The following is a 27,997-nucleotide window of genomic DNA, read 5'->3' on the forward strand; positions in this document are numbered from 1 at the left end:
GATAGTTGATACAGTAAGCTCTAGTAGGGATTCTCGAGCGGTTCCACAGATACCTGCAAGATTGTGATTCGTACTGTCACGGATAAACGGCGTCTGTATCGATTTCTGCACTATTCCAAGTTGACTTGCGTCGTGGAGGCTCATTTCAATATTCGGATGTGGATATATATATCCTTGGGCCTCAGCCAGTGGCCAGATGGCCTATACCCACAACCCTACCGCATCATCCTACAGCATCAGACTACGTACCGAGTGAGATTCTGAGTGAGAGGCCACAAATATACAACAACTCCCTCGTCCTCTTCCATGCTTAGATCAGTTATAGTAGACGGATTGTTGCCCTCCATCCTCATTAGCCAGGATCTTGCTGTGGCTAATCCGTATGTAAGTATGCGTATATACATTACGTTATATACAAGACAGCGGGCAATTGTGGCGACTATGTGCCATACATGGCTTTATTGTACTGTTATGGTTAGTATTGGTCATGACAATACCGCATCACGCCACCATCCTCACCGGAGGCGTACTGCCTTCAATATTCTTTTGAATTATAGTTGCATATTTGTTGACTATAGACCTAAATTATCGAGAATAAACCATAGCAATTTATGACAGTTACTGGTGGTTCTTATTCCCAAATCCATCTGCCTGGCGGGCTAATTTTACACGGGTTGCGCCACGCCTCGGCGTCGGAGGTCTGGGGAAATGAGGGCCTCAGGCGGCACCTCCACTATCTGTCTTGACTTCGATTTCAACTCCTCCTTTCTCCGTGCCTGGAACGTTGAATCCTCCATCCTTTGGACTTCATCCCCATCTCTATCTCATCACTCCTTCATTTTTTCGATTCCTTTCTTTGTTCTGTACTTCTTCCCCTTCCGGTCTTTTGTAATCTTCTCCCTCTTTCTTCTCCTTTCTCTTTGATATCCTCTCGCAAACACGGAGTATGTCTCCATCGGTCACTCCTTTCCTGTCCAGATCATGATCCCACTTAGTCCGATATTCGCGACCGCCCATAACCGCCACCATGGGAAACGACAGTAAATTCAACTATGAGTCCCTTCCAATCCCGACCTACGAAGAGGCCGTCGCCGCTCGTCCGGGCTCCTCCCGCTCCGACGAACAGGGGGATGAACCCGAGAGACAAGGCCTGCTTCGCGATAACGGAAACCCGGCCTCCGCATCCCGTCCCCATGGCTATCACCCGCCGACCGTCGAGTCGGTCCGCAACAGTCTGGACGACCTGGACTCGTCCGGCTCCCACTCCGAGAGGGAATCGCTCGAAGAGCTGCAGCGGGAACTCGCCCAGATGGACGTCGAGGACGGCACGCAACACTCACAACGCTCCCGGTTACGTTCGCAATTCTCGAAACGATTCACCAACCTGACGCGGACCCTCTCGTCGATGCACCTGCCTCTCCGTCGTTTCATACCCAGTTTCCGATTCACCATCAACCTGGATGATGCCCGTTCGGGGGTGAGGGCGCACGGGTGTTTGATCCTCCTGCGCCTGTTTGGCCTGTTTCTCGTGGTCTCGGTGGTCTATATCTTCTTCGTTTCCGACCTGTTCAACCTAAATGGAAAATTGGTCATGGGGCCGCAGTCTTACACGGCGGCGTCGGTGGAGAACTTTGTGCAAGGCCACATCAACGAGACCAATATCGCAGAGAATTTGCGGAGGATCACGAGCTACTCTCATATTGCCGGGACGGAAGGGAGCTTCGTGCTGGCAAAGTCGGTGGAGCATGCGTTCAAGACCGCCAATTTCGATCAGATTGATATCGAGGAGTTCCAGGTGTATTTGAACTACCCGAGAGACGATGGGAGGAAAGTGGCAATCGTGGATCCGCCAGAATTGAGATGGGAGGCGGATTTGGAGGAGAAAGAAGCAGAGACGCCGGTCTTCCACGGCCATTCGAAGTCCGGAAACGTCACTGGCCACCTTGTCTACGCGAACTACGGCTCTCGCGAAGATTTCAAATACCTTGCGGACAAAGGCGTCAAGTTAGAAGGCTCCATAGCGTTGGTCCGCTACTACGGCTCGGAGTCTGATCGCGCCCTGAAAATCAAGGCGGCAGAGATGGCCGGGGCGGCGGGTTGTATTATCTACTCCGATCCCGCCGAAGACGGTTTCCTCCGGGGCCCAGTGTTCCCCGACGGGCGCTACATGCCTAGTGACGGCGTCCAACGAGGTGGGGTGAGCTTGATGTCGTGGGTGGTAGGGGATGTCCTCTCACCGGGCTTCGCTTCGACCCCGGAGGAGAAGAAGCGACTCACGCTCGAAGAGAGCAAGGGTTTGCCAGCTATCCCCAGTATGCCCATCTCTTGGAGCAATGCGCAGAAGCTTTTGAAAGGTCTCAAGGGGCATGGCTCCAAGGTTCCGCGGAAGTGGGTTGGCGGTGTTCCCGACATGAAAAACTGGTGGACGGGAGATGAGAAGTCCCCCGTTGTGAACCTGGTGAATTTGCTGGACGAGGTGGAGAGACAGCCCATTTACAACGTCATTGGAACGATCATGGGATACGAGCAACCGGAGAAAAAGATCATCGTCGGCAACCATCGCGATTCGTGGTGCCTGGGGAGTTCAGACCCGGGAAGCGGTACCGCCGTCTTTCTCGAGCTGGTCCGCGTCTTCGGCGAGCTACTCACCTATGGCTGGCGCCCGAAGCGCACCATTGAGTTCATCAGCTGGGACGCAGAGGAATACAACCTCATCGGATCGACTGAGCACGTGGAGAAAGAAATCAAGAGCCTCCGCGACAACGGATACGTCTATCTCAACGTAGACGGCGCCGTCAGCGGCAAGAACTTCGAAGCGAGCGGAAGCCCGGCGGCCGAGGCCATCGTCGAACAGGTTCTCGGACGCGTCGCAGACCCAGAGACAAACGAGACGCTGAAAGAGATCTGGGATAAGAAGAAGCAAAAGTTCGGTCCGCTGGGCTCTGGAAGCGACTACGTCGCCTTCCAGGACATTGCGGGAACCTCGAGCGTGGACTTTGGGTTCGTCGGCGACCCTTTCCCCTACCACAGCTGCCACGAGAACTGGGACTGGATGAACCGGTTCGGCGACCCAGGCTTCCAATACCACAAAGCCCTCGGCCAGTTCTGGGGCTTGCTTCTCCTCCAATTCGCGCAGGGATTCCTCCTGCCATTTGACCTGGAAGGATATGCCAAACGCCTGGGCGAGTACGTGGGCGATCTGGAAAAGTACGCCTCATCGAAGAAGGTGCCCGTAGCCTCGGAGCCCAAGGCTGCGCGAGACACCACCGTCTCCTTCAAACCACTGCGCGACGCCGCGGCCAAGCTCAGCGCGGATGCCGCACAGTTTCAGAAATGGGGCAAGCTGTGGCACGATACCTTCTGGGGCGCCGGCGGACTGGAAACCAACATGATGGGCATTCAGCGGCTGGCGTATAATTCCCGCATGGCCAGCTTCGAAACCCACTTGCTGGACGATCGTATAGACGGTGGAGTACGTTCATCCCTTTACTTTTAGACAATCCCCCCCCTCCACTCTACAAACTTTATGTGTAACGAAGATACTAACGAATACAGATCCCCAACCGCACCCAATTCAAACACGTCCTCTTCGGACCCGAGCTCTGGTCCGGCTACGACTCCTCCACCTTCCCCGCCATCCGCGACAGCATCGACTCCGGCAACTGGACCTTAACCCAGGAGTGGGTAGATCGGGTTTCCAACATCATCCGCACCGCAAGCGACAAGTTATTGGAAACGTAACCTCCTGTTGAACCCAGCATACGTCCTCCTACCCACCACCAAGATACTACTACTACAACGCCGCCCCATCCCACCCAAAGACGGCTTCTTATCCTTATCCGCTTCGATCCTCTGGTATGCGATGCATCATACATACCTAGGATCTTGTCTCTATTAGCGTCTTTTATTTCTTCGTTTGTATACATGTGCATGTTCCTCGCAGCCCGTTAGCATCTCCTCCTCTTACCTTCTACCTTTGATCTACTTTCTACCTCCTACACCCCTAGGTCCCTCCCACCTACTACCTTTGATCTCCTATCTACCTCCTACATTTTACCTACCGACGTACATATCCATACACATCACATATACACACAATCTCTTGGGTCTGGTCTGGTCTGGTTTCCCGGACCGGAATTAATATGTATTATCTTTTCGTCAATCAAGCGTGTTATTTTAAAATTCATCATATTATCTATTTTCTTGTATGAGGTATTGATTGGTTTGTTCGTAATGGGTATATGCTTTTGAGCTTATCATCTTGAGCTTATAATTCCGAGTATATGCTATTGAGTGTATAACTCAGGTTCTACACAGACACCTAACCTAACCTAAGGTAGAAGGTAGAAGGAGGTAGGAAGTAAAATGTCCATCTCATTCAATACTTTTGTTTTTGTCCTACTCGACCCGACCATCAACCATCAACAACCAATTGACCAACCATCAACCAATCAACATTTTAAACAACAGTGTGAAGAACCACTCAGTAACCCCTATCATACAGTCCTCACCCTCCCATACATCAACTACACCCCCTGACTGAAACAGGTAATCAGGTAATCGGAAAAACAGTAAACCATAAAAAAAATGAAAGAAGAAGTCCCGACGAAGACAAGAGAACTCCAAAAAACACCCTCCTTAGAACTAGAAAGGTGTGAATAGAAAGTATGAGCGTACCCCTTTTAGACAACAGAAGAAAGAAAGAGAATGAAAAAAGGGGGAAAAAGAAAGAGAGACAGAAGAAAGAGAGAAAGAAAGAAAGGCCCATTCTTGTTTTGTCTCTGCGCCGCTGGTATGTATTAGCTCAAAAAATTATATATACAAATACAGGTTAAATGCGAGTGTTAGGGCCAAAAAAAGAAAGAAAGATAATAATAAGAAAGAAAGAACAGAAGAAGGGAAAGAAGGAAGAAAAATATGAAGGAAGAACAATATTAGAATAAACTGATATTTTAGTTTGCCCTTGTGGTGGGCTATTGGAGGTATACAGAGGTATGAATAGTAATACCTCTTTGCCGGGATGAGAACAGCATTAGATCGATCTCGTGGTGATCTGATTTCATGGATGGATGGGTGGTGGGTGGTCATAACTGGCCCTATAATCTGTCGAGCCCAGTAAAGGGTGGTTCCCAGATCGATAAAAAGACCGCAAAAAGAGACGCCTCTCTGTTTCCTCAATAGACATTATTTCTGGACATACTTCCTAGTCATTTTCCGACTACTTCCTGAAGCTCTCAACGCCCAGCGTTGGGGTTTCGACGTATCGATCGCAAGGAACTCCCTCGTCACGTCTCCGAGCGAAGAAACTGTCGCATTCGGACACGATCTGTGCCCATTCGGCAAGTCCACGACCCGCATATTTGCTGGCCACTATGGTGTCCTTCAGGATGATTTGGGATTCTTGTAAGATAGCCTGCTTCTTGGCGCTGACCAACGCCCTGGGTGCCGTCCCGCTGGACGGATCAGTCGACGTCTGCTCGTCATATGCCTCTTCCATACCGTCGTCTTCATCGTCGGTCTCGGTAGTAGTCGTGCTTTCAGACGCCGTGTCCATGTCGTCCCCGTCTGCCTTGGATGTAGATTGCCGATACTGAACGTGCAGCTGCGCACCTACGGGAAGGCAGGGCGTGAAAAGCCGCTTGTTCTTGCTGGGCCATTGAGGTCGGTCCATCCACTCGAGGGAAAACTTGAAGGAGTAAGGCTGGTGGGCCGTTCGGGGCCGAGGAAAGTCACCCGAGTTGGGCGCGCGCCCATGGTCATCCAAGCATTTATCGGCGGTCACCGTGGTGTCGGGAACGGTGGTCTCGGACTCGTCGGAGCTGCTCGTTGGAGAATTGTCGCCCGACCGAGAACTAGACCCGCCGAACATGGATTTGAACATCTCCCACTTCTTCCTCCCAGAAGATGGGGCGTCGGACGAGGGATCGGATTTATCGGAGCTGGCCCCCGTGGAATCCGCCGTGTCGGCCGGGACGGGAGGGACGACGCGATCGAACGACACGAATAAATTGGCCGGCGAGAGGGGGTTGTCACACCGGATGATGATGATCCTGCGTCCCGGGGCTGGTGTGCAAGGGGCGGAGGACAAAGGCGCCGAAAAATGATCCTCCGCCTGATTCTGGAAGGCGAGATAGTACTTCCATACACGGTTCAACCGATGGGAGAGTGTCTCATAAATGGTTCTGTAAAGCGCTGGGATCAGTATCGGGGAGAAGGAATCCAGCAGCTTGGAAATACATACGAGTCAAGAGGGGATGGGTCACCGCTGAACCGGCCAAGGCGCCAGCACAAAAGACGCTGGAAATAGGCGCGAACCATGGGACTCCAGTGGCTGAAGTAGTGGAAAAACAACGACTCATTCAGGAGAACACCCAGACACAGCCGAGCCTTTCGTTCCTCGCAAGCCGTCCATGTACTCCAGACAGCAAATAAAAACGAAAACACCCGGACCTCGGTGAGCGAATTGTGGCTCTGCATCATGTACCGACTGGCCTCGAGCCAAAAATCCCAATCAAACAGGTCGTGATCCACCGACTGGGAGTAGCGGGTGATGATGGGGATGACCTCCTCGACCAAGTCGCAGAGTAAGAAGCACGCGTTGTGATCGAAGAGCGAGATCTTCTGCGCGGCCGACTTCATGATGGAGCAGAACGACTCGGCGAAGAACAGTCGAGCGTGATTGGGCTCCTGCGAGGATTCGGACAGGAAGTCTCGGAGCAGGATGATGAGCCGATTTTCCGCCATAGACCGGTGACTGTTGGCGGCTCCCAGAGGGAGCGCCGATACCGCCGCGTCGGCCCCTTCGATGAAATCGTCGAAGGTGATCGCAGCCGCCGTGTGGGCGTTGTCAGGCGCCTGGGGGGTCGACTGTTTGTACAGGGTATCCTCCAGGACAACGAGGACCTGGGCGTGGATCGGCAGCAACCCCGGCGCCAAGATCCGTCGGTCTTTCGCAAAATCCGGGGCGAACGTGTCGGCGTAGAGGATATGGACGTATTTGACAAAGACAAAGAAGAGATCCGTATCCCGACCACACCACCGCGAAACCCACGGGCTCTGCCAGGGGATCTGCGCCGTGTTCAGCGGGACATCGGGCTTTTGGCGGAGATACCGCACCAGGGCCGTGTGCGTGTGGCAGGACAACGTCCGCAGGGCCGGGGGGAAGCCCAGCGCCAGATCCTGGGTGAGTGTCCGCGCATCGAGACGCCGGTCCACCCGGGACTGGGCGAGGACTTGTCGGAAGGTATTCGGGGATGTGTTCCAAAGTCGAACCAAGATGTCGGCTACGCCTGGGCAGTAAAAGAAAGCATACGCACACGCCTTCCCGCAAAAGGCCACCAGGCTGGCCGGCGCGTGTCGCATGGACATCCGGTCCACGACGAAGGCCATCTGCGACAACAGGTTCTGCGTGAAGATATTCCGGACGTTGTGATGGATGGACTCCACCAGGAAATCCGAGCCCGAGGAGGCGGAGCTCTCGGAGACGGAGGTGGCCGACGGCTGCAACGGCCAGGACGCCGTCTCGGCCGACGGCGGGCTGGGGAAGGGGACCCGCCATTCCGGCCGCGTCATGATCCCGACCACGGCGTCGAAATAGGTGGGCCGATCGGTGCCGGAGATGGATTGATTGTGCTTCCCGTTGAGCATCTCCAAGAGACCAATCCACCACTTGTTCAAGATGTTGACGCGACGGTCCAGGTCCTCGGGTCGCAAGCCCTTCAAGGATGGATGGGACTGATGGCGGGACAAGAATGGGATCAGCGACGCGCGAACGACGTTGGCTTTGAAGGCGCTGGATTTGGATTGAAATCTGTGTGTCGTCAGTAGGGAAACCCCGTGGGGTTCCAACGGTGCACTCACTTTTGAAAATCCGCCTCCAGGGCCCGAAAGGCGTTCCAGAGCTCATCCTTCTTCCGCGGGGGATCCACGCTGACGGTGGTAGCGCCCTTGGGGACCGGGGGGAGAACCGGTGTCGACACATTGAGCGACGAGGGGAGCTTTTCCAGCGACGGATGGGCTCGGAGGGACTGCTGGGAGGGACTGCTGGGGGAGCTAGAGCTATCATCTCGGCTCTGCGTGACGACGGCCACGACGGGCCGGCGCGGTCGTTTGCTCAAGATGGTTCGCTTGCGGACGGGGCTCCCCGCCGATTGCTCCGCGGCTGACTCTTGCTGGAGGCTCGTCCGGGACGGCGGCATGGGCGCGGTGGGCGGGGAGTCCTCCGTCCGAAGCGGTCGTAGCCGGGAATTTTTGGCGGACGGGGATGGCGGTCGATCGGTCGAATTGGACGCCCAGGGTTTCCGCGCAAAGCTGACCAGGCGGCCCGACATGGCGCGGGCCTTGGACGGGCGAGCCACGGGCTCCGGAGCCCTCGTCATCGGGACCTGGGGAGGGGGCTCCGGAGGGCTGGCGCTCGCCGGCGCATCGGTCACATCCTCGGCGGAGACGGTAAATCGCGAGACCGCAATGGTGGACTTGTCTTTGGACTGGAGGGAGGTTCGGCGCAGGATGTCCTTGCCGGCGGCGACATCCTCTTTGGAGGGAGGCGGGGGCGATTCGGACTGGTGCTGGGAAGCCAGGTCCGAGAAGGTCCTCCGCAGGGTGGGGGAAGGGGTATCGGACTGGATCAGATCGGGAAGGTGATTGTAGCTGGCGGCGCGCGACAAGAAGGCATGTTCTTCGGCCGTTCGATTACTGGCGATATCGGAAGCAGACATGGTCGAAAGGAGTCAATTGCGGACTAGAGATCCACGAGAAAGGGACACCGAGTCGAGGTGTACATCTCCTCCCCCCAACGGGACGGGATAGCCGGATAACTTGTTGTCGACGTTGGGGAGACCAGCTCCTCCAGCACCAGGGATCCACAGGCAATCCAGTCAGACCATGTGCGAGAGAAAAGCCGTGGACCGCATTTGAGGTTGTGAAGACCAGGAGTTTGAGGGAGAAGACAAAGCGACGAAGGAGAGGGAGGGGGGGTAGTGTTGCGAGAAGAGGGGGAGCGGGTAGGGCGGACGGCGGACGGCGAACGGCGGATTCGAAAGGAGTCAGGTCAAGCCTGCAGTGTTATGACGGCGGTGTCTGCGTGTCCGGTGGGTTGTACAGCCCAATCGCTATCGAAGACGAGACCGAAGGAAAGGTGAATCCAATTTACCCCCAAGTATGCTGGCGTTGAGTGTAGCTCCCTAGTCAACGTTAGAGGGAGGACCCCAGCGATATGCAGCGCAGCCACGCCAACCGACCGGGTCAGGGTACAGCAGCAACGAATGAAGAAAGGTGCGCGCGGTAGATCGACCGGCGGGAAGAAATCCGATGTATTGTAGACGGTAGGTTGGAAGTTGAAGGAAATCCACATACCTCTCTTAATTTGACCACTTTGGACAGATGATGCTGCAATCTCTACCATCCAAGGTTCTGGTAAAGAAGAAATCCAGAGGAAATCGAGGAAGGAGATCGAGAGGAAGGAGAGGTTGCGGCGGGGAGAAAAGGACGGAGCAAGAGGGAAAGGCAGCCGCAAAGAAAGAAAGGTGGGTAATTCCCAATACCGATCAGGGACCTCGACTAGTAAAATAAAGTGGAGGTCCAAAGTCAAAAGGAGTAGGTGTATCTTCTTTCCATGATTCGTTGACAAAGTAGAAAGATCTCTTGATGGGAAGAAGACGGAATTGAGGAATGAAGAGGAGCAGCGAAGAGAAAAGAAGAGAATCAGTTCAGAAAGAGAAAGAAAGAATCAAGAGAAGCCTGGAAGCCTGAAAGTGTGACTTTCATCTGCATTAATCCAGAGACAATTATGTACACAATGACCAAACTGATAACGGAGATATTAATACGGATCAGCCCGAACCATGGATGCCTCCATCTCGTATTGATTATTTGATCTGGATTGAATTACAAGGCTGATTTGGTTCTTAGATCCCGGTCAACAAACCTATATGGATAACTCGTGCCGTACAAATCACCCGTATTGATACGTTCGAGGTCCCCGGCCTCTTCCAGTGGCCAAAGTGGAGGCCTATGCAGTGCATATCGAAGCTTGCAGGAACTAGGCTGAGCAATGCCTCGTCTTCCTAACTCACTTTCTATCCGTCTTACGAAGCCAATGATCTTGGTTCCACAGGACCAACATCATCATCACCAATTAATCTAAAAGAACAACAGAGCAAAAGAGGCTGAACATCTCGTCCATGGCCCTTAGCGACGTTGTGTGGTCGGTGTGCAGACGGCGCTTCATCCCTCGAATCATCAAGACGGCGATGACGCCACGACCAGCACCGACTTACATACATACCTCCCCCATCTGGACGGCGTCTCTTTCCAGACGAATCCAGGAAACTCGTCTCGAACATTGCATGGGTTTGACTCTTTCTGACACATCATGTCGGTGAGCATCAGTCGAAGTGTGTATATGGATGGTTATGCTGGCCTGCCTTTCACCCACCGAACCGAACCAACATAACCCTCCTCCTGTATCCCATATTCGAACTACATACACATCTTGTCGCACAAAGACAGTAGTAGCACACCGAGGGAAGAAATACTCCCAGGAACGCTGTCTATCCTGCTTTTCCAGCGGTGGCAAATCCCTTTCCTCCTTCCACCCGGTCTCCGGCATGTAGTACAGATCAATCAATCCCTTTCGGTGTCCGTTCCAGCGAACCCTTTACAAACCATGTAGTAATTACAGTCGTTCGGCCTCCGCTCCCACTGACTAACACTAGTAGTTTCTTTCCAGATGGACTGCCTCTGCAGGGTGCGTCGCAGAGCAAATCCCCACTCTCACTCTCGTCGCCAGGATGTGGCAGGTGTACATACATACATACATATCTCTTTCCGTAGCCACATTCCACTTCCAACACTCATGGATGTAGACCAGCGTTAGTTTCTCTTCCTTGGCTCTTCACCCCCAAGCAGAAGAACCGGAAAGAAGACCCGAGAAATATTCCCATCTCATCCAACAAAGTCAATATTCTAGCGGTCTGGATATTGGTCCTGGAGCTGTCATATATTGACCGGTCTCTACGGTCTACACCCTTGCGTTCATGGCCAATTCAATCAAGCACAGAACTTTGTTTCATTCTTGTCCCCCAGCATGAACTGGACAATATTTGGTGACAAAGTAATGTAGATTCTCGTATGAATTACCGATCAAAATGGTCAACTATCTGGCTTTCGATCGTGACAATCTCACATAGCTAAAGTCAAGCACAGAGTCCCATGCGCGAAAATCCTGGCCATGCTGCGGATGAAACGTCCAGGTTGTACGGTTGGTCATCCTTGCAGGACGGGCTATTTATACTGTGTGGTGCATGTATCTGAACTGTTACTTTTATGACGTTGTTGGATAAATGTCGGTCGGGTATATGACTCCCGTGACTCCCGTCCGGCCGGCCTCAGGCCACGCTGATCCGTCTATGTGGATCAATTCCTTACACTACTTTCATCTTGCAACAGAAGGAATATGGATTCGTAAGACAGATACTGCTTGAAGATGAAGAAACTCATATGCTCCGAGTAGGTTTAATTTACAAAATGCCTCTCAGGACTCGAGAACCAAACGAAAAAGAAACATGGCGATCTACTTTCCATGTTCGCAATCTCCCCCCGTTCTCCAAATCGTCCCCACGGTTTTTCCCAAAAACCGGAACATTGATCATGGGCGAAAGTTCATCAAACCTAGTGGGCGGCAGGAGCCTCCTCCTCCTCCTCGAACCAGCTCTCCTCGACGGGGGCGGCCTCGCCAGCGGCAGCCTGGCCCTCGACCTCGACTTCCTGGGTCTCGTAGGACTTGAGCTGGTTGGCCAGGTCGGCCTCCTCGGGAGACTGGGGCGCGGCGGGCAGCTGGAACTTCTGGACGTGGGCGTCGGCGTCGCCAGCCTTGATGGGGGTGGGCTTGTAGGCACGGAGTTCACGGAGGTACAGCTCCTGAACGGGGTCGGCTATATCCAATGTTAGAATTTGCGATGCTCCTCAACAGGATAGAGGCCCCGTTTCCCAAGGCTCTCTGGGCGGAAAATTTGGGTGAAAAGGGAGCGGTTGACGTACCCTGACGGACGGCGGAGGTCAGGAAAGTGCGGCGGCCAGCAGAAGAAACCTGCTGCCGAGAGACGCGGGAGAGGAGCGAGCGCTACGAAAGGAGAGGGGAAGGTCAGCATGCATCCACGTAGTCGCAACAGGAGAGTCAGAGGATCCCCAATGACAGACTTACCGACGCTCTGAGAGACTGGGACATCATCGCGACGGGGTGGTCGATGAGGGGAAAGTTGGGGTAGAGGAGGGAGAGTGAGAAAGGGCGTTCGCTTTCAGTCTGGTCGGAAAGAAGCGTTGGAAGTTGAACTTGCACTTTCGGGTCCCTTCGGCTTGGCGCATGACTCAGCCGGTGGCAGTCCCACGTGACTCGATCGGACTTGATTCCTTCCAATCTCTACAGCATTTGGGAAATAGACAAAAAGAATGGGACCATTGTAATCAGCAAGTCCAGGGGATTCCAATGATGGTCTTAAATTTGAAAACCGAGATAAATTGTGCAATGGCCACAAAATGATCACTTTCGAGATCGCCCATCTGGGAAGCTGATTGGCCTGATTTTGGTGGGAATCTGGGATTTCGGCCGTCTCGAGGTTTCACTAGCGCCGTTTGGATGTCACATGACACAACATGATCCATCGCGGCTCTTTCTCGTGCCCTGACTAAGCCCGCTCCCTCCGCGCCACCTGACTTGACTCTGATTCTTCTTGCTCTTTGAATCACCTCCGTCTCTCTCGCTCTCGCTCTCACCTCGCTCCCTGACCTCCCCTCCCCCCATCCCCCGATCACCCTCCCCGTCCTTCGTTTCGCACGGCCTACTTGTCCGAGAACTCGACACTCGACGTTGCTCCCGGTCGATCTACCCCCGATCTCGTCAGCAGCGGCTTCCTGTCAGGTTCTGTCGCCCCTTTTCCGTGGGAACCCCGCCTCTCACGGAGACCTTGACTGGTTTATCGCGGTCGGACAACCGTTGGCTTGGAAATTTGTGAGGACTTTGAGAAACCGAAGCGGGTGATTCCGTGGTTGAGTTTCTTTGCTTGGAGGGCCAGTCTGTCTGCCTGGAAAAGGTAAAACATCAGCCCATAGATCCTGGTTCTCCCTCGAGAGTCGCAGAGTACGGGCAGTGGCCAAGGTCTTGTTGGATCTTGACGACTGGCTATCTGTCAGACCTGTGTTTCTTGGGCTGTTGCGTTTTCCCGGCGTGGACTCGTCTTGATATTGCGTGCGGATGCCCAGGCTAACATGACTCGGAAATGGCAGTGACGCAGAGTCGTGATTTGGGCGATTTGCGCCACAACTGCCTGTCCGATCGCTATCGAGTGTTCATCGCGATCGCTTCTCTGGGGCCAACTCTCTCGTTTTCGTGATCGCCAATATATATCGCCTGTTAAGCCCGAGCTAACCACCGAGAGAATGGCTGCCATCTCTCCCGCTGCGAAGAATGACCCGAATGCGTGGAAGAAGAACCTGTCGGTCCATGTCATCTGCCCCGAATGCAAGGAGGTTCCGCCCAATTTGGAATTCCCGGGATCCCATGAGACGGTGTGCGGTTCGTGCGGTCTAGTGCTGGCTGACCGAGAAATCGACATGCACTCCGAATGGCGGACCTTCTCGAACGACGATCAAAACAACGATGACCCATCCCGTGTTGGAGATGCCTCCAATCCCCTCCTCAACGGCGATCAGCTCGAGACCCAGATCGCCAGCGGTGGCTCAGGCCGAGTCCGCGACTTGTACCGTGCGCAGAACAAACAGTCCAGCGAAAAGGCCAACAAGCAGCTGCTTGCCGCATACAAGGAGATCGGCGCGCTTTGCGATGGCTTCAACATCCAGAAGAATGTCGCCGACACCGCCAAGTACCTGTTCAAGGTCGTGGATGACGCCAAGGCGTTCAAGGGCAAGTCCCAGGATGTGATCATCGCAGGCTGCATCTTCATCGCTTGTCGACAATGCAAGGTGCCCCGAACGTTCACCGAGATCTTCGCCGTCACCAAGGTGACCCGGAAAGAGATCGGGCGGATCTACAAAGCCCTGGAGAAATTCTTCACGGCGCAGAACCTAGAACGCATGAACGACACCCTCTCGCGGGGCGGGGTTCCCGACCCCAACTCCGCCTACACGGCCACCACTTCGACCAAGCCCAGCGACCTGTGCAACCGGTTCTGCAATCTCCTCGACCTGCCCTTCCAGGTTACCAGCGTCTCCTCCGCTCTGTCGGACCGCGTCACGACCATGGGCGACCTGGCCGGGCGCTCGCCGCTGTCTATCGTGGCCGCGTGCATCTACATGGCATCGTACCTGATGGGCCACGGCAAGTCCGCCAAGGAGATCTCCCAGGTGGCGCACGTCAGCGACGGTACGATCCGCGGTGCCTACAAGCAGTTGTATGCCGAGCGCGAGCGTCTGATTGATCCCGAGTGGACCAAGGAAGGAAAAGGTGACTTGAAGAACTTGCCTGCTAGCTGATTACTTTTTGCTATGTTTCTATACCTCTGAGCGTCTTTTTTTTTTTTTTTTTTTTTTTTTTTTTTTGTTTTGGTAGTTGCTGGGGGCAGATTGTAGGGTTCCTTAAGTGGAACAATTACCTAGACAGTGTGACTGACCTTTCTACCTTTCTACTACTGCTACTGGATTGCTACTTCACTTCCCTGCTTGTTTGTTCGCCTTTCCTCCCTCTCCCCAACCCTCGGGCAACGGGTAGGGCAGAATAGCACAATACCCAAAGAAGCAAACACCTAGAAAAAACATACGAAAAGAAGAAAAGAACCCCCCCAAAAAAAAAAAAGAAAAAGAATCCCTTAATCTTCTTTCTTCCCATCCCATCGCATCCTATCTATCTATCTTGCTTGTTTCTTTGCAAAGCCGAAAGTCGAAATTGGCTGGCTTGCTTGCTTGCTTCCTCTTGAGTTAGTGACGTACGTATGTTGTTTTTATGCGAATAATCATACCTACATACCCATCTATCTATCTATCTACTTTGTAGGAAGTATTGGTTTAGTGGTATTGTATTGTATTGTATATTGATGGGAGAGGTAGAATCTCGTAGGGCACATGTCTGCCTGCCTACCTGCCTTGTGCTAGTAATAGGTAGTAACCACTAGGTTGGTAGTATATCTATCTGATACCTTGGATCTCTCCGAGATGCGATGATAAAAGGTAAAATCATCTACTCTACCTACCAGGTATTTCATCCCTACAATATAATACTACTAATCAGACCAACAATAGTCACAAATCACACCGCCATAATAAAAATTTACCACAGCTAGGACTCAACAACGACTGTACATGTATGATAAAGTAATACCCAATATGGGCAACGGATGCGTGCATGTCCAAGCAAGGAAATAAATACAGATGTACTAGTACTAGTAGGTACTCGCAATATTCTCCCAAGGAGAGTTGGGGAGAGAGTCACAAGACTTTGACATCAAGCGATATGGAAGGAAGGAATGGATGAATGAGTGAATGAATGGAACATGCTAGACATACTGAAGATTGCCCGTCCTGCTGGGGCAGAAAGGAGAGCAACAAATAGTGAACACATCACTAAACGTGGTGTTGGCTTTCTCGGTTTTCCTTGCCGTCGGCGACGGCGGCTAGGCCCTCCGCGATGGTATCTACTGCTTCTTCCTCGGGGGATTGAATTCGGGCTGCGGCTGGGGCTGCGGCTGAGGCTGCTTCCGGCTCGTCTTCTTTCACTACCGGTTCTACGGCGGGAGCGGGCCCGTCCGTCGCATCGGTATCCTCCGTGTCTAGGGCCTTGTGGGCTGCGTCGGTGAAGACCGGTAGCGTCTTAGGTTCCGTCGCTGGGGGAGATGTGGCTTTCGGCGACTGAGCCTTCTCCTCGACTGGAGATGACTCCTTGACTGGAGATGACTCCTTGACCGGGGATGACTCCTTGACCGGGGATGACTCCTTGATAGGGGATGACTCCTTCGCTGGAGATGGCGACGGCTGGGGATCGGTCGACTCGCCGGCAGCGTTCTTGGAAATCGGCGGGGCCATTGGGGCGCTCTCGAGTGTGGTGTCCAGGGCAGCAGGAGCAGCCTTGGGCGACTCGGCTTTCACCTTGGGCGACTCGTCTTTTACCTTGGGCAGGTCGCCTTGTACCTTGGAGGTCTCGGCTTTCCCGCTGTCACCCACAACCACGTGGCCATCTGCGTCCACCTGCCACACATTCCAGGTCTCGGTGATCCGGACCTCGGGGATCGTGGGCAGACGTGAGGGGGCGGGTTCGGCTGCAGGCTTCCGGCGTGCCGGTCCACGGGCCCGTCCCTTGCGAGCATCACTCAGCGGTACTTTCTCGGCCGGGGGTTCCTCCTTCTTCGGCGGTGGCTTGGCCACTTGGGGACCAACTTGTAACCGTGAGTTCAAATCGGTAAGGAATCCTGCCTTGAGAGCTGCGATTTTGCTCCCTCCCGGACGCGATGGCACCGCAGGTTTTGGTTTAGCTGCAATATCCTTGGCCGCTGGAGCATCCTTGGTCTCATCTGTGGATCCACGGGCAAGTCGGGCAGGCCGGATAGGGATCTGCGGCTTGGGCCGATCTGGAATCATGGGGGGCTGTTTCTTCTCGGTGGGCGACGTGACTGGCTTGGTGGGCGACGTGACTGGCTTGGTGGGCGACGTGACTGGATTGTTGGGTGACGTGACGGGCTTGGTAGAAGTGTTGATAGGGGGAGCCTGCTTTTGAGGTCGGGACGGGATGTGTGGTTTCGTGGGTACCACTGGGCTTTGGAGTTCTTGCGCTTCCGAGGGCTCTATCGTGGTCACCAGTCGCTGGCTTTCTGGGACGTCCTCCCAAATATCACGGCTCGGGAACCGTTGCTTGGTGACACCCGGTCGCGAAGCGGCCTGCTCCTCATGTTCCTGGTCTTCGGCCTCGAGTATCTGTGTGGCGATCCGATGAGGATCAGTGCGGGTCGTCTGGCTTCTGCGGAAGGACTCCTGTTCGGGGGTCTCGTAGACTTCCTCCTTGGCCGCGTCGGGGGTGGACACGGTGGTATGGAGCTGCAGACTGTTGGGGGAATCCTCCCAAATGTCCTGACTCGGGAATCGGTGCTTAAGCAGGTCGGGGCGCTGCTTGAAGCGCTCCACAGTGGAGACCGGCTTCTTGTCCTTGGACGCATCTTCGGGGAACAAAGGCTCGTACTCCTCGACATCCTCGAGCGGCGTGTGGGCATCCTCGCGCTCATCGCGTGAGTTGAGTCGTGCCAGATTGGGCATGCTGCCGTGGTGGCTGGTGCTTCTGCTGGTCGGACGACTATGGGAGACACTGGAAGGCCGGCTCCTCTCATGGTCCTGACTGCTCCTCCGACCGAAAGTGGGGGAGATAGCGGGGTGTTGGTACGCAGACTCCGGGCGCACTTCATCCGCAGCCAGGATGGGCTCTTCCCTCTCAGCATCGTCGTCTCCGAGTCCATGGGTCAGCTCATCCGGATCGGGGGTCGGAGCAAAGCCATCTGGATGGTGCAGATGGTGGTAGGGTTCATTAACGTGGATTAAGCCAGAGTCTCTGGATCTCCCGCCCGATATCTCCTTGGTCACAGGCTCAGGCTCCGGATCGGGCACTTCCGATTGTTTCAGAGACGAAGCAACCGCGGGACGCGAGTCGTGGTGCGATCCCGGCGGTGGGGGCGACGCCAGGCGGTGCTGGTACTCATCGGAAGCGATGTAGCCAATCTCCTCTTCTGGGGTGCCGCTCACAGCAGGAGAGGTCCCTTCAACGGGGGTTAGTCACCCACGACTCCCACACATCTTCCATGATAGATAGGGGCTTACCAAGGCCAGAACCGGTTACCGCAGAACCGCGAACGAGCTTATTCAAGTCATCGCTACTCAGAGCCCAGTCGGGCTTGGGGGTGCCAACGCCGGGGCCATATTGACCTTTCTCCTCCTTCACGTATTCGTCCGGATGCTTCTCATACCAAGCCTTCTCGAACCTGTCACTGGGGTCCACGCCATGACCGTGGAGACCGTAACTCCCGGGGGGCAGGGAAGATTCGCGACCACTACGGCTTCGGTTATGGCCCCGGCTCGGGCGCTGATTGGCCCCGTGTTCCACCTGATAGGGACTCGGGGACGGCGCCTGCACATCGCCACCATTGGGGTACATGGGAACCCGCTGTCCAATTTCGGGGATGCCCTGCTCTTCTTCGTATTGCAACCGTCGGTCGGTCGAGGCCGTCGATGAGTCTGCTCGCGAGCCGCTTGCTCCGGAGTGCAGCGAACGACCCGGACGTTCAGAGCGCTCCTCGTGGGAAGGAGACGTCATTCCAGCAAATCCCGCCGCGGCAGCCTGGCGAGAATCCGTGCGTGTGACCGCCTGTACTTGAGCTTTGGCGCTCGAAGTCGGCAAGGACGGTCTTGGCGCATGGAGTTTAAGGTCGCTCCCCACGTTCCGTGTTTCCGTCGGGGCGGCGGGGTGGTTCTCTGGGGTGTCGCTGACGCCCAGATCCTCATACTCGATGCCTTCCTCGCCCAGGGAAGGTATCGTAACGCTCGGGGGACGTTGTGGGGTGTCACTCGAGATCGTGCGACCTAGGGCCGAGCCATGAGGGGGCTCGTTCAACGGTGATGGAGCATAGCTATCTCGGAGCGGGGACATTGACCGTTCGAAATGACGAGAAGGACGAGGAGGAATCTTCGGAGCATTGCCCGTTGACCCCGGTGCAAGGTTCTGCTGGTGCGGTGACCTTGATGGCCGAGGAGGAATTGCAGGGACCGTCTGTGCCGTCATAATGGGTGGATTATGGTATGGTACCGATTAATAAAAGACTAGATATCAAAAATCCACAATGTCAGCTACTTCCGAAGAACATAATACAACAGATACATGGATTGGATGGCTCTTTGCGGGGAAGGGGCAGCTGGGAGAGAGGCAGGGTCCAGCGGATACTGGAGCCCCGCATCACCAGCGAATGCAAGGTAACCAGTGAGGGAGAATAAGGGGAGCAGACTGAGCTAGATAGCTCGTTCAGAAAAAAAAAAGGATAGAGTCAACGAGTGGGGAGAGGTAAAGCTGGCGTTCAGATGCGATGATACCACACGAAGCTGATAACCAGATGGATGATTTCACCGCCCCTCCAGCTCTGACAACCCTCGCATTCTCCCACAAAATGACGCAGTAAAACAAGGACTCGGGATAGACAAAGCAAAACGAAATCATTGAAATATGCTTACCAACTTGATGGTGGCCAGATTGTAATAGAGCCAGAGGCGGGGAGTCACAGGGGGTGGTGAGTTTGATAGACGTCAGTAGTTGAACGGGGAGACTGAGTAGAACTACAACGAATCGAAGCCCAAGAAGAGACGAGGATTCGACAATTGGAGGGACTTGGCAAAGGTCAACAATGTCCCAGAAACAAGAGTTTGGAATGGAGTGAAATGGAGGCAGATTGGAGGATCGAATGGCGATCACAGGGGGCGAGAGAGCGTCTCAGAGGGAGAAAAGAAGAAGAAGAAAGCTAATAAGGACTCTGGAGAAGATGATGTATGACCTTTTTGTCCGTGTGGTGGCCGTAAAATACCCAGGCTAACCGCTTTCTTCCTACCACGTCCCACTGCTCCATTGCGTGACATCCGCTGACGGCTTCTGTTGGCTGGGCTGGCTTAGCAGGGTTGGTATTAGTACGGTATGATAACCACTCTCCGGCCGTGGACAAACGAGTTCCCGTTGTCGCAATAACTACACTTCTTATACACTTATCAAAGACACTTCAAGTTGCCAGTCATATATCCGAGAAAGAACCACTGCCAGCATAGTTCTTGTTTTCCCCAGCATCATGAATTACCGTAGGTACTCAAGCACCATACCTGCTACTGAATGATTGACGCCCACCGAGGAGTCCATTCCTGGCTCCGATCAAGTGCCTCCAACCATCCACCAATGACAGTCTGCTATGACGATAGAGGGGGAGGGATATATGCAATCTGCAGCTCCCACGGTTCCCTCTTCGTTATTCCTTCTTGATTCTTTGCGGCATTTTCTCCTTGTTGCCTCGTACGGCATGTCAATCCATCAGCTGTGTTATCTAAGGTTCGTTGCAAAGAACAACGTGAAACAGGGCAAAACCACGCATGCATTACAATGATACCTTCCATACCTACTATCTAGGTACTCCGCCTTTCGCTCCACTCTTTCCCTCCATGATAATGGCTGACGATCTGCCTTCTACTCGCTTTTACGATCGCACCTTTTACATGAGAATCTACATCATGGTATAATCTTACCTCCACGGACACAATTTGAGAAATCAAGAGTGTCGGTGTATGAGTTCTTTGGGTCCGTTGGGGCTGGTCGAACTATTTCCTCCCCCGTCTCCACTCCTTTCCCTCTTTGTTCCCATCCTCCAGTCCTCTCGACCCCAAAATGACCAAATGGGGGGCAGATCCCGCCGGGCCAGACCGTTGGTATTAATAGTCACCCACGCCACGACACCAATCCGTCGTACGTGGAGCAGCCAGACTGGGTTATCCGTTGTGGCCGTGCAGATACCAGTATCTTTGATCCGTCTTTCTCGTCCATGGAATTTCCAGAAAAACATGACAAAAACCCTGCACGGCAACAATGAACCGTCCTTGGTAATTATAATGGGTGGCGAATGATTGGTTGGGGGACACTGACGCGGGTGGCCTTGGTTATGACGGTACCTATGTATACCTGGAGCCATTGCATCATGAGACACTCCATCTATCTCTCTGCACATCGCGATCGGCTGTTTTATGCCAACGATGAGCCGAGTCCTCAGTTGGATTCTTTGTCTTCTCTAAGAAGGGAAATCAAATGGCTCTCATAACCTGGGCCTCTTTCACGCTATCCATGAGAGAAAGATACAGCAACAGGGTTGATACAATGCTGAATCTGTCGAGGTTTCAATTAACGAAAGCTCAAACACTAATCCCCATGAAACTAATAAGCCCTGTCAATATTACCAGTTGATAACAGGTCCACTAGAATTCTAGGCGATGCACTGACCCGGATATTCAAGCCAATCATACACCAGTTGGCTGACCTCGTGCACTGAATTTCAAGCATCACCTGCCATATATGCAGCAAAAAAGTAAAAACAAGAACATACAGAAAACAACAAAGGACAAACAAAAGCAAAAGAAACCAGTCAAATAAGCAAAGAAGATAAGGGCGGTAATAACTGAATGAAATTAACAAGATCTCTCTCATCTCTCTCTCCCATTCAATCAGTCCCTCTCCCTTCCATAGGTATGTATACCCATAATCAGTACGGTTCCTCGTACAACCCATATCAGCTTCAAAAACAAACAAACAAGACTAAACGAACAAAAGGAACGGCAGTGCCACGCCCATTCGTATCCCGCTTTCCAGCTTTTACTCCTCAAACGCGGGGTGTCTCTTGCAGGAGGGGAAAATGACGTATATACAGCCCCTAGCTGTCTGCCGACTAAAACCTCATGCGAGATACGTTATGTCTTACCGAACTGTAATGATAGACCAAAGCTAAGAGAATCATACTGGAATGAGCAATATGGAGGGCTAATGTTGGAGATATACTGCCTGGTTATTTTTGGTGTAGAGAGAGAGAGCGTGTGTTGTGTGTGTGGAAATGGGAGTATCGATACCTATCATGGTTGTATAGGATGTACCTCCCTAGGTACTCACGGTATACCTGTATATACATTTGGATGGACGACATCATGTCTATTAGATACAGTTGAAAGGACAGACCATGTGGAATTTGACAGGGCGCGAGTACCTACCCTGGTTCGTAGGTAGATAGTAGGTACCTACCTTCAACCTGGCACTAATGCACGCACGACGAGCTGGAGGCCAAAACACAGCAAGAAATGATGGATCTTCGTTTCACATGTCCTCTGGGTTGGAACTAAACATGTACATACTCGATAGGACCGAGAAATATAGATGTTACCGCTCTAGCCGGCAATTGCTGGAACCAGAGCCATTTGGAACTAAAGCGATGGCTACTTCTCGCTATCCTATGAGAATAATCAATTCCTTCATCGCCAGGATGCCAGTAGGGTATTCGCTAGGTATAGTAGTCGGTAAGGAAGTCATCTAAGGCTCGACTGGGCGGAGGTGACCACACCAGGACGAGATAACAAAAGAGCAAAGTACAACAATCGCACAAAATGAACAAAGAATATCGGGTCAACGCAGCGCAAAGCAAATATAAAGCAGAGTCTTCGCGTAACCCAACACATTCGAAACCGGGATTGCAAACGCCTTTTAGCCCGGGGCGCGAGTCCTTGTCGACGACCCTGATGAGATAAAAGTACAGAGGCCTGCTCGGCGGCCTCGCTGAGAACGGATTAATTCGTAACCATGAAATTTCAGCGCAAAACGTTCCTTTCTTCCTCCAGATTTGGACTTGGATGGTGGTGTTCCCCTATCTGCCTCGTGTCCACAGCCACTCCGCTATATCGGTTGAGAGTATGTCGCAAAGGGCGCAAGGGGATCCCACGGCTAGCAGGACAAGATCAGCACCCGAAACCAATCCAATTCATGCCATATCCCACGAAACCTGACTAAACAATCATCTGCGCTAGACCCTGTCCGCCCAGCGTCTTGCTACCAACAAAGTCCTGGCTCTTCACGCCAGCCAGGGCATAGAAGAGGGAGGCAATCAGGAGCATGACCGCCGCGGCAATCAAGCTGGAGGCGCCGGTGACGAGACTGATCCACTGGACTGCACTCATGGCGAGGTACATAGCGGCGCGCATCCAATTCGTGGTGAATCGTCGGATGAAGTTGTCGAATTTGTCGGACGTCGGGCAGATGCGAAGTAGGAAGGGAACTTCAACGAAGATAAGGACCACGCCGGCGATCCTGCGAGTGTTAGTTCGCGCAGTACTTTCCCTAGGATGAGAGCAGCTTACAAGCACAGAATGCTGAAGACGATGCGCGCAGGGGGCGAAAAGATGTTGGCAATTCCAAGCGCAATGCACAGGACAATACAGATCACCCCAGTCCTAATAGACACCAGTCAGCAATCGCGACACAGCCGGAGTGTATAGTCCCATGACGCTGTCCTCCCACGTTATGCGATGCGTGTCGGCTCCGCAGTTCCCACTTGAGCCGGCTGCTGCGGTGTCATGCCGATCCGAAACGTGCCAAGCACAGCCCCCAAGCAGCCATGATCGCTTCAACTCGAAGGTAACATGGGACGAGGCAACGAATGGGGCGCAAATCAAGTATCGAAAGCGGTCCAGGAAGTATTTACATACCATTGTCCATAGATACCTGTTGAATGAATGGTTAGCACGGCCTGTAGATCTCTCAAGGGCAAGTGTAAACACGGAAGTCCATACTGAAGTTTCGCGAGCGGAATTCCTCAGAGAGCGTCATGGTGGTAGGAGACGGCGAGAGAACGATCTATCCCAACAGAAGTATACTAGAAATAGAGACTGTTCGAGAGGATGAAGGTTAGATGGACAGGAAGGAGGTTATTGAGATAGTGGTATGAGCAGTGGCTACCTTGAGTGGACAATGATTGACAGAATGAATGGGGCCAGGTTGCCATGTCGATCCCTTGACCGCCCGGCAGAACCCAGGCACCGATATAACGCGGTCTCTTATCTAATCACTCTTAACTTCGACATCAAGTACACACTCCACACTCCTGGACGGCCAGATTCAACTGATTTACACCCTTATATTGGCTGTTTGGAAAGGTTTTATAGAAATATCTTGTATTTCTTTTGGTCTTTTTCTGTTTATCTTTTTTTTTGCATCATTACCGCGGAATCATGTCTACATCCAAACATGACCGCAATGCTTCCAAATGTAAGGAAGACAGATTACTTGCAATATCCCAGAGCTCTTGACTGATCGATCAATAGCTCGCCCCAGGAGCTCGACCAGAGGTCCCTTGGATGAGTCGCATGAGTAGGTGTCATGGTAGTCTCACACTTCGATACGCGCTAATGACCCAAGCCCTCTCAGCGTGACATCACAGCCAGAGAATACGACCACTGGGGATTATTCTGGAGCATCATTTTACACCCTTGATCCATTGATCCCCGATGAGGTCGCACATACCCTCGAGAAGGACCTCTCGTTTCTTCTCCGGTATGACGTCTATCACTCTCTAGCCCAGATAGATATCCCCCATGCACTACGTTCGGATTTTGTGGCTCCATCCTCGAACGAGCCCCTATCCCACAATCTGGGCACGCTCGAGAGACTGTTGGCCGAAGGCCACTTTCTGCTCGCAGCTTATCTCTCTGGGGCGATACTGACCTCTTCGGGGATCTCGCCCACCGACATTAAACTTATATTTGCCCTGTTCTACACGCGGCTGGCTTGTCTGGAACTATCCGGCAATACCGTCCTTGCGGCGCAGGAATCCAAAGCGCTCGAGGATCTGAGCTCCGAGTTCTACTACATCACCCCGAAATCGGAGACTACTGATGAAGATCAAGAATCTAGCCAAGAGTCTAGCTACCCTCGTCATATTGTGCCGTGGCCACTCCGGGTCCTCGCCGTCCGGCTGCAGAGCATCGGATTTGGTGACCCGCGCAGAGGCATTGCTGGCCTGTACGATATCGGTATCGAAGCGCGAAGGGAAGTCCTTCGTCCCGACATATCCGATGAGCACCGGAAAGCCTGGAGGGACAGGTTAGCAGACCTGGGGATTAGGAGTGTGAATGCCCTGATCGAGATGGGCGACCTCAGTGCGGCCCGACGGTCACTCGACAGCCTGCGGACGACAGCCTCGGATAGCTTTGTTAGCAAATCAAGGAAAACACTGCTGTTTCTGCTCATCGGTGACGTCGATGCCGCGAAACGCGAGTCTCGCTTGGCGGACGGGTCGGATGACACGATATTCAAACCGCTTCTCAGCATGGCCGAGGGTCGATACGATGATGCCGCGACAGAATGGCAGGCCCTTGTCGAGGCTGGACCCAAGAGGTCGGACGAAGCAATGGTCAAGCAGAATTTGGCTGTGTGCTTGCTGTACACAGCCCGACTCAATGACGTACGTTGCCCCAGCCCTCGGAATAACACTATTGCTCATATTAGCAGGCCCGCGAAACCCTGGAGTCCCTCGCGCAGGAGAACCAGTCGTTTGGCGGCCTCGTGTTCAATCTTGCGACCGTCTACGAGCTCTGTTCGGACAAGTCTTCGAAACTGAAGACCGGCCTGGTTGAGACGGTTGCTAGACAGCCAATTACGGGGCAAACCAATCTGGACCGGCCGAATTCGGACTTCAAGATGTAATTTTGATGATAAGAGGCCAATAAAGATACAATGCTTTGCTAGCATTTTGCTCCCTCTATCCCTGAATGAACGCCGCCTTCCCAACGCCTAGCACGCCAAGTATAATGCTCAAAAGAATGGAAGCCGTCAAGATTCCTTGATCGGGGTGAGATTCTGCGCCGGTTTTCGCTTCGGCCGTTTAATAATGACCATGTCTCCTTCCCGCGACCAACCGACCTTCTCCCTCTCCACCAATTTCTCCCACGTCCAGGACCCGTCGCCCGTGCAGCCCTCGGTGATCCATGTCACATGGACGCTAAGATAGGCACTGCCGACGGCCTTGAGCGCGTGTCTCCGCACGCGGTCCTCCGCCCAATCAATCACCGACCGCAGTTCCGAGGTCACCTCCTTGCGGACCTGCCAGAAGACCACCCAGTTGTCATGCGCCAGGGCGTTCAGGACGCGGTCGACCGTCTGCGACTGGAAGGCGTATTGGCGACGCGCCCGCGCGCGCAGCTCGAACGCAGCCACCAGGTCTTCCTGCCGACAGGCATAGTCGAGAATAAGATACGAGAGGAGCTCCTTCAGCTCTGACTCCGCCAATGGATGCGCCGGCGAGTGCAGCCTGTCGACGAGGTACCGGAGGGAGGGGAAATACGACGGCGGATGCTTGGCTTTGATTGAGAGTCGGGCGGAGAAAATATGGACATGCTGGGAGAAGGAGACGGGAGTTGTGGATGCGGTGGCCAGAACAGCCTCTCGAAGCTTGCGGAGGGAAAGCAGGAGGGTCGATAGTTCGGCGGAGGCGGAGGGCCCACGAGTCCCCGCCGGTTGACCGTGGGGTACAGAAGCCGGGGGATTCTTGGTTGCGTCACCGGACGGGCTGGTGGGGAGGGACGCCCAGGCTGCTTCCAGATTGCCCTTGTATAACGCGCCGAATCGCACGTACCGCTCTTTTATCTTCTCATAGTAGTCGATTTGGGCTTTGTGGTCTAGTAGTCTGCGCGGGTTAGTCGTTTCCCCCGCTAGCTTAATCTCCAGACGGTTGGCGCATACTTGCGATCGCCTTTAGACACGAACCCCACTGCCTCCAGGGAGTCGGCGACAGGCTTCAAGCGGCTTTTGGTCCACTTTCCGGGGTTCTGGCGGGCCGACATGGCGATAATTCATGATATGGATGTGTTGTTGTCAGTGAGTTGATACCCGCGACATGATAACGCCACGGGTTTGGATGGTTTGGGCAGTTTACATTGTTTGTGTGGTTTGTGTGGTTTGTAGTGACTTCCCAACGGGGAAAGTCGGGATGATCGAGTCCCAACGCTCATCAATCCAACGCTCCACAGTTCGAGCCATGGATGATCGGGGTCTCTTTTCCTACATCTACTATGGCCGAATAACACCAGGCTTCTTCAACTCCCTATACCTATTCCCTCACCGTCATTGCCATCTATCTGCTGAGTATTGATCCGTCACGCAACCTGCATTGCATCTGCAATCCCGTCACCAACTATCATAGTCAATACATCCGCCATGTCGACTCGCCAGCGTCGTCAAGACCCACCCAAAGACACAGGGCCTAGCCAGCCAGAAACGGTCGTAGAAGCAGCCCTGAACCAGCCCTCACGACTTGTCAAAAAGCTCCTCCACTGGGACGACCTGCCACACTGGCAGCGTGACAACCAACACATCCTCACGGGCTACCGACCAGCGTCGTTCTCATTCTGGGGGTCGTTTCACTCCCTCACCTACCTCCACAATGAGTCAGTCAACATCTACACGCACCTGCTACCCGCACTCCTAGCCATCCCAGCGGCGTACAGCCTCCACAAGGCCCTCGCCCCGCGGTACGAGACAGCAACACAAGGCGACCTCGTAGCGTTCGGGTGTTTTTTCGCAGGCGCCGCCTTCTGCCTAGGCATGTCAGCGACATACCACACGGTATCCAACCACTCGCCGCAGGTGTCCCGGATCGGGAACGCATTCGACTACGTGGGCATCGTGGGGCTCATCGTGGGCAGCTTCGTCCCCAGCGTCTACTACGGGTTCTACTGCGAGCCAGGCCTGCAGCGACGGTACTGGACGATGATCTGCAGCATCGGTCTTGGCTGCGCGTGTGTGTCGATCCTGCCGCGATTCCGCACGCCGCTGTGGCGGCCCTTCCGCGCGGCCATGTTCGTCGGCATGGGTCTCTCGGCCGTGGTGCCCGTCCTCCACGGGATCGAGGCGTACGGGCTGGAGCGCGAGATGCGGCAGATCGGGCTGGGCTGGGTGGTGCTCCAGGGGCTGCTTTACATCGTGGGGGCGGCGATATATGCGGCGCGCGTTCCGGAGCGGCTGTGTCCGGGTCGCTTCGACCTCTGGGGCAGCTCGCATCAGATCTTTCATGTGCTGGTCGTGTGTGCGGCCGTGGCTCACCTGACGGGGCTGCTGAGGGCGTTTGATTACAGGCACAGTGGCATCGCGGAGCGGTGTTCGGGCGCTGGAGTGAGCGGCGGTGGGAGGTGATTCGTCCGCGGGTGAGCGGAAGATCACACGAGCGGTGTCCTGATGTGTGAACGACAGGTTACAGTTGGGTATATTATGTAGCGAGCGATCGTCCTATCCAATGTAATAGATTTATGTGTTGCCATGGGGCAGGATAGAGCACCACGACCTCATGCTGACGACCCGCGAATGATACGGGATGTGTCCGACCTTGGTTTGCTGACGTCTGGGGTGTATGTATGACGGGGAGTCTTTGGTTCTATTGTTCAGGTTAAGGGGGAAGGAACCTCCAAG

General features: G+C 53.9%; 12 protein-coding genes across 12 annotated transcripts; 4 read left to right on the forward strand and 8 right to left on the reverse strand.

The window, feature by feature from the left end:
* Positions 1-607: 607 nt before the first annotated feature.
* On the forward strand, positions 608-4,188 carry P168DRAFT_300909 (M28 family metallopeptidase). The gene is made up of 2 exons (XM_024838482.1): positions 608-3,472; positions 3,556-4,188. Exons 1-2 carry the CDS (start codon positions 1,028-1,030, stop codon positions 3,739-3,741), a joined length of 2,631 nt encoding a protein of 876 aa, XP_024696746.1. The 5' UTR covers positions 608-1,027; the 3' UTR covers positions 3,742-4,188.
* Positions 4,189-5,218: 1,030 nt separating this feature from the next.
* Positions 5,219-8,717, reverse strand: P168DRAFT_277782 (DUF1765-domain-containing protein; the record flags this gene model as incomplete). Its single annotated transcript, XM_024835627.1, has 3 exons — positions 5,219-6,182; positions 6,242-7,810; positions 7,861-8,717. 3 exons carry the CDS (start codon positions 8,715-8,717, stop codon positions 5,219-5,221), a joined length of 3,390 nt encoding a protein of 1,129 aa, XP_024696747.1.
* A 1,050-nt stretch (positions 8,718-9,767) lies between these two features.
* Positions 9,768-11,076, reverse strand: P168DRAFT_300911 (uncharacterized protein). Its single transcript, XM_024838483.1, has 5 exons — positions 10,814-11,076; positions 10,488-10,655; positions 10,282-10,362; positions 10,090-10,140; positions 9,768-10,009 (listed from the first exon to the last, which is right to left on the reverse strand). The coding sequence occupies exons 1-5, from the start codon at positions 10,855-10,857 to the stop codon at positions 9,886-9,888; spliced, it is 468 nt and encodes a 155-aa protein (XP_024696748.1). The 5' UTR covers positions 10,858-11,076; the 3' UTR covers positions 9,768-9,885.
* Positions 11,077-11,475: 399 nt separating this feature from the next.
* On the reverse strand, positions 11,476-12,504 carry P168DRAFT_286307 (ATP synthase subunit H). Its single transcript, XM_024836318.1, has 3 exons — positions 12,203-12,504; positions 12,040-12,121; positions 11,476-11,933 (listed from the first exon to the last, which is right to left on the reverse strand). The coding sequence occupies exons 1-3, from the start codon at positions 12,227-12,229 to the stop codon at positions 11,671-11,673; spliced, it is 372 nt and encodes a 123-aa protein (XP_024696749.1). The 5' UTR covers positions 12,230-12,504; the 3' UTR covers positions 11,476-11,670.
* Positions 12,505-12,956: 452 nt separating this feature from the next.
* Positions 12,957-14,487, forward strand: P168DRAFT_262330 (transcription factor SUA7; the record flags this gene model as incomplete). Its single annotated transcript, XM_024834741.1, has 1 exon — positions 12,957-14,487. The coding sequence occupies exon 1, from the start codon at positions 13,435-13,437 to the stop codon at positions 14,485-14,487; it is 1,053 nt and encodes a 350-aa protein (XP_024696750.1). The 5' UTR covers positions 12,957-13,434.
* Positions 14,488-15,570: 1,083 nt separating this feature from the next.
* P168DRAFT_314279 (uncharacterized protein) lies at positions 15,571-18,763 on the reverse strand (the record flags this gene model as incomplete). Its single annotated transcript, XM_024839763.1, has 2 exons — positions 15,571-17,744; positions 17,806-18,763. 2 exons carry the CDS (start codon positions 18,761-18,763, stop codon positions 15,571-15,573), a joined length of 3,132 nt encoding a protein of 1,043 aa, XP_024696751.1.
* Positions 18,764-20,138: 1,375 nt separating this feature from the next.
* On the reverse strand, positions 20,139-20,834 carry P168DRAFT_10052 (uncharacterized protein). Its single transcript, XM_024832515.1, has one exon. The coding sequence runs from the start codon at positions 20,730-20,732 to the stop codon at positions 20,280-20,282; it is 453 nt and encodes a 150-aa protein (XP_024696752.1). The 5' UTR covers positions 20,733-20,834; the 3' UTR covers positions 20,139-20,279.
* P168DRAFT_10095 (uncharacterized protein) lies at positions 20,834-21,580 on the reverse strand. The gene is made up of 2 exons (XM_024832517.1): positions 21,552-21,580; positions 20,834-21,482 (listed from the first exon to the last, which is right to left on the reverse strand). Exon 2 carries the CDS (start codon positions 21,284-21,286, stop codon positions 20,936-20,938), a length of 351 nt encoding a protein of 116 aa, XP_024696753.1. The 5' UTR covers positions 21,287-21,482; positions 21,552-21,580; the 3' UTR covers positions 20,834-20,935.
* A 732-nt stretch (positions 21,581-22,312) lies between these two features.
* P168DRAFT_10038 (Tvp18 family protein) lies at positions 22,313-23,505 on the reverse strand. Its single transcript, XM_024832513.1, has 4 exons — positions 23,329-23,505; positions 23,245-23,260; positions 22,897-22,989; positions 22,313-22,846 (listed from the first exon to the last, which is right to left on the reverse strand). The coding sequence occupies exons 1-4, from the start codon at positions 23,363-23,365 to the stop codon at positions 22,546-22,548; spliced, it is 447 nt and encodes a 148-aa protein (XP_024696754.1). The 5' UTR covers positions 23,366-23,505; the 3' UTR covers positions 22,313-22,545.
* A 261-nt stretch (positions 23,506-23,766) lies between these two features.
* On the forward strand, positions 23,767-25,240 carry P168DRAFT_294283 (uncharacterized protein; the record flags this gene model as incomplete). The annotated part of the gene is made up of 4 exons (XM_024837946.1): positions 23,767-23,803; positions 23,860-23,905; positions 23,963-24,998; positions 25,046-25,240. 4 exons carry the CDS (start codon positions 23,767-23,769, stop codon positions 25,238-25,240), a joined length of 1,314 nt encoding a protein of 437 aa, XP_024696755.1.
* P168DRAFT_308269 (uncharacterized protein) lies at positions 25,216-26,376 on the reverse strand (the record flags this gene model as incomplete). The annotated part of the gene is made up of 2 exons (XM_024839178.1): positions 25,216-26,219; positions 26,276-26,376. 2 exons carry the CDS (start codon positions 26,374-26,376, stop codon positions 25,367-25,369), a joined length of 954 nt encoding a protein of 317 aa, XP_024696756.1. The 3' UTR covers positions 25,216-25,366.
* A 186-nt stretch (positions 26,377-26,562) lies between these two features.
* On the forward strand, positions 26,563-27,956 carry P168DRAFT_10127 (hemolysin III family protein). Its single transcript, XM_024832519.1, has one exon. The coding sequence runs from the start codon at positions 26,750-26,752 to the stop codon at positions 27,722-27,724; it is 975 nt and encodes a 324-aa protein (XP_024696757.1). The 5' UTR covers positions 26,563-26,749; the 3' UTR covers positions 27,725-27,956.
* The last annotated feature ends 41 nt before the right edge of the window (positions 27,957-27,997 follow it).

The sequence above is a fragment of the Aspergillus campestris genome (assembly GCF_002847485.1).
Source record: "Aspergillus campestris IBT 28561 chromosome Unknown P168scaffold_1, whole genome shotgun sequence".
NCBI lineage: Eukaryota > Fungi > Ascomycota > Eurotiomycetes > Eurotiales > Aspergillaceae > Aspergillus > Aspergillus campestris.

What these genes read in the sequence shown, in the direction of transcription:
- P168DRAFT_286307 (XM_024836318.1), bottom strand. Translation starts at nt 12,229, where the DNA reads ATGATGTCCCAGTCTCTCAGAGCGTCG. An exon ending in CCCAGTCTCTCAGAGCGTCG is followed by an intron (nt 12,122 to 12,202) that starts GTAAGTCTGTCA and finishes CTCCTTTCGTAG; the next exon opens with CGCTCGCTCCTCTCCCGCGT. An exon ending in GACCTCCGCCGTCCGTCAGG is followed by an intron (nt 11,934 to 12,039) that starts GTACGTCAACCG and finishes CATTGGATATAG; the next exon opens with CCGACCCCGTTCAGGAGCTG.
- P168DRAFT_10038 (XM_024832513.1), bottom strand. Translation starts at nt 23,365, where the DNA reads ATGACGCTCTCTGAGGAATTCCGCTCGCGAAACTTCA. An exon ending in GTCTTCAGCATTCTGTGCTT is followed by an intron (nt 22,847 to 22,896) that starts GTAAGCTGCTCT and finishes TAACACTCGCAG; the next exon opens with GATCGCCGGCGTGGTCCTTA.
- P168DRAFT_10052 (XM_024832515.1), bottom strand. Translation starts at nt 20,732, where the DNA reads ATGTGCAGAGAGATAGATGGAGTGTCTCATGATGCAATGGCTCCAGGT.
- P168DRAFT_300911 (XM_024838483.1), bottom strand. Translation starts at nt 10,857, where the DNA reads ATGAGTGTTGGAAGTGGAATGTGGCTACGGAAAGAGATATGTAT. An exon ending in CTACGGAAAGAGATATGTAT is followed by an intron (nt 10,656 to 10,813) that starts GTATGTATGTAC and finishes TGGTTTGTAAAG; the next exon opens with GGTTCGCTGGAACGGACACC. An exon ending in GAACCAAGATCATTGGCTTC is followed by an intron (nt 10,010 to 10,089) that starts GTAAGACGGATA and finishes TGCACTGCATAG; the next exon opens with GCCTCCACTTTGGCCACTGG.
- P168DRAFT_300909 (XM_024838482.1), top strand. Translation starts at nt 1,028, where the DNA reads ATGGGAAACGACAGTAAATTCAACTATGAGTCCCTTCCAATCCCGACC. An exon ending in ACGATCGTATAGACGGTGGA is followed by an intron (nt 3,473 to 3,555) that starts GTACGTTCATCC and finishes TAACGAATACAG; the next exon opens with ATCCCCAACCGCACCCAATT.
- P168DRAFT_10127 (XM_024832519.1), top strand. Translation starts at nt 26,750, where the DNA reads ATGTCGACTCGCCAGCGTCGTCAAGACCCACCCAAAGACACAGGGCCT.
- P168DRAFT_10095 (XM_024832517.1), bottom strand. Translation starts at nt 21,286, where the DNA reads ATGGGTTGTACGAGGAACCGTACTGATTATGGGTATACATACCTATGG.